The sequence below is a fragment of the Trifolium pratense genome, linkage group LG1 (assembly GCF_020283565.1).
Source record: "Trifolium pratense cultivar HEN17-A07 linkage group LG1, ARS_RC_1.1, whole genome shotgun sequence".
Classification (NCBI taxonomy): Eukaryota; Viridiplantae; Streptophyta; class Magnoliopsida; order Fabales; family Fabaceae; genus Trifolium; species Trifolium pratense.
In genome coordinates, this window is record NC_060059.1 from 16,349,199 (window position 1) to 16,354,939 (window position 5,741).

A 5,741-nucleotide genomic window follows, 5' to 3' on the forward strand; every position below is an offset into this window, starting at 1 on the left:
GGCCTTAGGACCAGTAGGTAAGAAGTAAGACATTTATTAAATATAGAATAGAAATATTCAAGATTGCAAACACTGAAAACAGTGAACGCATTTACTGATAGCTAAACGCAAATTGAAAGATAATATAACAAGACAACCATGCTTTATTTGTCAGAGGTAATCCTAAAGATCTAATTGCAAGTTTATAATCTTTCATCCTCACAAGGCTTAAACCAATTAAATGTGAATCTTAAACCACACTGAAATTCGTTTCTTCATACACACTAGTTTTCTATTTTCAGTACCAAACAAAAGGTGGCCACTACAAACTATGAGTAAGAGTTGAGCCAAAGGTTCAAAATAAAGTAACTTCAATTCACCCTATCAAATGAATGCATTCAAATCATAAAGGTTAACTGCTAGATATAGTGTTCAACATAAATTTCATCAAAATGCTAACTGCTAGATATTGTCATAAAGGTTTGTATTCATCGCGGACAGAACTGCAACACAATAATTGAAATCTTAACTGATAGCAAAGATAAGGAAACTAGCGAGTCTTGGATATAATGCTCTCCGACATACTCTGAATCTTCTTTAGATTATCCTCAAGAACATCTATTCCAATTTGCGGATGATCCTCATGAAGCAAATTTTCTGTCATTGTAATTAAAGAATTGATATTCTCATTTTCTTCCGAGTTGAGATTCATATCATTTCTCATTTTGTAAATGCATTCATCCAATTTATTCAATAACTCAGCCTTCCTTAAGAATTTCATATCTTCAACACGGTAATCCTCGGCTTCTTGAATCAGTTTTTCAACTTCTTTGGTCGACAACCTTCCTTTGTCATTGGTTATCGTAATCTTACTCATATTACCGGTCCATTTTTCCTTAGCAGAAACGGTTAGGATGCCATTTTGATCAATATCAAAGCATACAAGGAAAGGATGTCCTTTAGCAACAAGGGGTAAGTCACAAAGTTGAAAAGACCCAAGAAAATTGTTGCAGCTCGCCCTCGTTCTTTCACCCTCGTAAACATCAATAAGGACGCTGGATTGGCTATCAAAAACCGTGTAAAATTCTTCTGTCTTTTTAACAGGAATAGAAGTGTTTCTCGGAATCACCACACCCATAATATCATCTTCTAGCATCCAACCTAGTGACAATGGTGTAACATCTCGCAGCACCATGTCTGGAACATTCTTAAAGCCATCACTCAACACAGCAGCTTGCACAGCTGCACCATAAGCAACAGCCTCATCAGGGTTGATGCTCTTGCATAGATCCTTCCCATTGAAAATTTCCTGCAATAACTGCTGCACTTTGGGAATCCTAGAAGATCCCCCAACAAGGACAACATCATGCACACTACTCTTGTCCATCTTAGCATCAGTAAGACAACTTTCAACAATCCTCATGCACTCTTTAAAAAAGTCCATATTGATTTCCTCAAACTTGGCACGAGTGATTGATGAGAAGAAGTCAATTCCCTCATACAAAGAATCTACCTCAACCACAGCCACAGAAGAAAAAGAGAGTGCCCGCTTTGCCTTCTCGCACACAGTTCTCAACCTCCTCATGGCTCTTGGGTTCTCACTAATATCCTTCTTATGCTTCCTCTCGAACTCCTTTGCGAAGTAGTTCACCATTCTATTATCAAAGTCCTCTCCTCCAAGGTGAGTGTTCCCAGAAGTGGCCTTAACTTCAAAGACCTCACCCTTAATTGTAAGGAGAGAAACATCAAAAGTCCCACCACCAAGGTCAAAGACAAAAATATTTCGTTCTCCGGCCCAATCAGCTCTCTTGTCAAGGCCATATGCAATAGCCGCAGCAGTAGGTTCATTGATTATCCGCAAAACATTAATCCCAGCAATGAAACCAGCATCAACTGTGGCTTTTCGCTGAGAATCATTGAAATAAGCAGGGACAGTGATAACTGCATTTTTAACCGGTGATTCTAAATATTCCTCTGCAATATTCCGCATCTTTGAGAGGATCATAGATGATATTTCTTCGGGATACACGTGTTTCTCCTCACCCTTATACATAACGGAAATCATTGGTTTATCATTAACACCAGCAATGACTTTGAATGGCCACAAAATGGTATCTTTTTGAACAACAGAATCACTAAACTTTCTACCAATCAGCCTCTTAGCATCTGAAAAAAAAAATTAATAATTCTTCATCTATCATTTGTTCAGTAAACATAGTAATGTGACAAAAATAGTAAATATTATTTGAGTAAATGTAATAGTAAATGAGTAAACCACCAAATGGTTCTCAACTTTGTAAGATACTAACAATTTAGTCATTGAGAACATGAATATTTTAAAGTAATCCCCTACTATGTAAATTGTATCTCAAATTCCTTTTTCCGTGAACCTTTGTGACCAAGCACCGTGTTATTTGATAATGTGTCCATCAAGTTTACTGTTGGATTTAGAAGTCCTGGTCGCCTGGTTATATCTTTGAAACCTCTTTGCTTGCAGAGGCAAGAGTGCGAGTACACTTCACTTTGGGAGACGGTCTCAAATTAGTCATTGATATCACAAAAAAATCCATAAAACTTCATCAATCTATAAAACGTTACTCGAGTTAGTCCTTCTATTACATGAGTTGACCCCGTCCAACCACAGACTTGGTTTAGTACTCAAGTACATACGCTGGACAACGTCAACTCATGAAGTTTTACAACATAACTCGAATAATGTTTTACATATTCAATAGCAATTTGTTTGAAATTTCCACAATCGCAATGACTTCCAATTGTACACTTAACAAACAAATTATCAAGTAGCTTCGCATTTCTTAATTAGGAATCAATTTGAAATATTCATATTTAGGGATCCTACTTAGTTGAGCACGACTCACAAAGTCATAGACTATTTTAGTAATTTACTCAACAGTAAATATATAAATAAGAAAGGAATTATACTCGTGAACTTAGCTCAGTTAGCAGAGACATCAAATTAGATATGCATAGCAGGATTTGAATCTCGAACACTTCACTTATCGTGTAATTTGTATAAAAAGGTAAAGAATTTGGGAAATTACCAAAGACAGTGTTTTGTGGGTTGGTAGCAGCCTGGTTCTTAGCAGAATTACCGATCAACCTTTCATCTGGAGTGAAAGCAACAAAAGAAGGAGTGGTTTTGTTGCCTTGATCATTGTGAATAATCTCTACTCTGCTGTGTTGTTCCTGCCATACTGCGACACATGAGTAGGTTGTGCCTAGGTCTATTCCCACAGCACGTACTTTCTTCGCCATGATCTTTTAAAAGAAAAATCAAAACCTTGGGTTGAACTGAACTGAAGCGTGAATGAAATGAAAAATAAAAAAAATAAAAACCCCTAGCGTCCTTTCTTCTTCAAGAAGAATACCAGCGTGACCTAGTGACTAGGGTCAGAGTGTGCGTCACTTAATTCTCTACTTTTTTTTTTATGTTCTGTTTTTTTAGGTTTTAATTTAATTATCTACTTTTAAAAAAAATTAAAGTTGATTTTTTTTAAACAAAAAAAAAATCACAATTAGTGCATTTCATTCATGATAGTAGATTCAATATAGGATGGACAAGAATTAAGAACTTGGAGATTAACAATAAAACAAGATGTTTGAGTTAAGTCATGAGCAACTCGATTAGCTTGTCTCCTCTCACATAACTGATATCACAGTTCTCTCGATTACCTAAGTTGATTTTTTTACATTACTTTTTTTTTTTTGTCAGATAGCCTAGTGGCTATAAATTTTATCTTTTTAAAATGAATAAGAGGAGTGTCCGGGATTCGAACCCCAGCTCCTGCATATAAAATGCTGATGTCTCTTGATCAGTGCATTTTGGCACATATTTTATGGCTTTGTACTTTGACATATTGGAAGCTTTTCTAGCCTAATATTAACTTTTTAGCATGTTTCTAAACTTCGGGTCATAATTGAGCTCTAATGTATTTCTTTGATTAATTTTCGGATTTAATTGCATATTGATCCTTCTCACTCTACAGGTCATAACTTGAGCTATGAGTATCGGATTGAAGTGTGCGAATATGCGTTAGAAAGCTAAGAGAAATAGCTACAACTTTCATGTTGAGGTCAGAAGCCAGTTCGGAGCGCAAAGGAGTCATTTATTTACGTTTTTATTCCAGACTTATAATAATAATTCATATCGGGTTAAACATTGTTTTTCGGCCCGATTCTTTAAGAGCCCAATTTTTCTATGTAATATAAATAGCAAAACACAGCCTAGGTCTGATTATTTAGTCTTCACACAAAATAGAAAAGAAGTTGCTTCTTGTCAGTCATGGTGAACTAAAACTCTAGATCAATCCATTGACGAAGGGTACTTTATACGTATTATTGAGGTTCTATTTTAATGTCAAATTCGTTTTATGTTTTATCTCTTTCTTTATCAATTTCATATTAATTCTTGTGCAAATCGTTTTGTCTTATGATGCTTAATCATATGTAGTTTCGTTTTGTGCAATTCATTGATAGTTTGCTTAACTGATGTATCGCTTGTTTAGGTTAGTTGAGTAGAAATTGATAAAGTCTATGATGCTTAATTATAGGTTTGATCAAATTCGGATTTAGATTAATTATGTTATAGACGCTTGTTCTACCATGGTTAATTGAACTTTTTGATGCTTAATCAATAAGATTCGAATAGAAGTTACTCGACGCTTGTTCGGTTAGTTTCTATCAAACAATAATAAATTTATAGAACGAATGATCTTTTGAAACCTGTGATAGAAATCCAAAAGAAGTACCTGAAGCTAATGGATTGATTGTCTTCTCATTACTTGCAATTCTTCTGCGAACCAACCTAAACCCCCATTAAATTGTGTTATTCATCATTCTTATTTTGCTAATAATCAAATCAGAGGTCCTTGTGAGACGACCGAGGTTTAACTACCTTGTTACTACGTTTTATATTTTGAATTATTTTGACCGCGTACGACAGCGATCAAATTGGCGCCGTTGCCGGGGATCTCTGATTAGAATTAGTAAAATTAAGAATCAACTAACATCACTAACATTTGTTGAGTTTTTGCTGTGTTACAGGTTCTGACGTTGAATTTTGCTTTGAAGCTGAAAAAATAATCTGTTTTCACTGCTCAGATTGGCTCAAAATTTGGTCACAAAATCATAAACAAATCGAGGAATAATACTTTCGTATCACAGATACAAAAATTCAGGTTGAAAATCTAGAATTCCTCCGTTTAGACCGCTTTTTGTTTTTTTTTTTAATTTTCCATATATTTAGAAAAATCCGAAAGAATTATATTTAGATTTGTTTTATTTTTAGAGATTTTAGGTGGTATTTTTATTTTTTTTAGATTTTATTTGACACGGTTTTAAATTTTTCTCTTCATATTTTTTTAACCAAAAAAAAAAAAACCTAAATAAAAAAATTACAAACATGATACAGCGCTCAAATTCCCCCCCCCTGCTCTCCTGAGCAAAACTCAAGTTTAAAGACTTAAGTAAAACTCTTTTTTTTTAAGAGATAACAAAGCATGATACAACGTCATAAGCAATAATCTTAGAATGTGTTGATTGCTTATGACGTTGTATCATGCTTTGTTATCTCTTCAAAAAAAAAAAAGAGTTTTACTTGAGTCTTTAAACTTGAGTTTTGCTCAGGAGAGCAAAAGAATAACTGTGGGGGAATTTGATCGTTGTATCATGTTTGTAATTTTTTATTTAGGTTTTTTTTTTGGTTAAAAAAAATATGAAGAGAAAAATTAAAAATTGTGTCA

General features: G+C 34.3%; 1 protein-coding gene across 1 annotated transcript; it reads right to left on the bottom strand.

Moving 5' to 3' along the window:
- Positions 1 to 354: 354 nt before the first annotated feature.
- Positions 355 to 3,435, bottom strand: LOC123908118 (heat shock cognate 70 kDa protein-like). Its single transcript, XM_045958658.1, has 2 exons — positions 3,042 to 3,435; positions 355 to 2,145 (listed from the first exon to the last, which is right to left on the bottom strand). Exons 1-2 carry the CDS (start codon positions 3,253 to 3,255, stop codon positions 530 to 532), a joined length of 1,830 nt encoding a protein of 609 aa, XP_045814614.1. The 5' UTR covers positions 3,256 to 3,435; the 3' UTR covers positions 355 to 529.
- Positions 3,436 to 5,741: the final 2,306 nt, after the last annotated feature.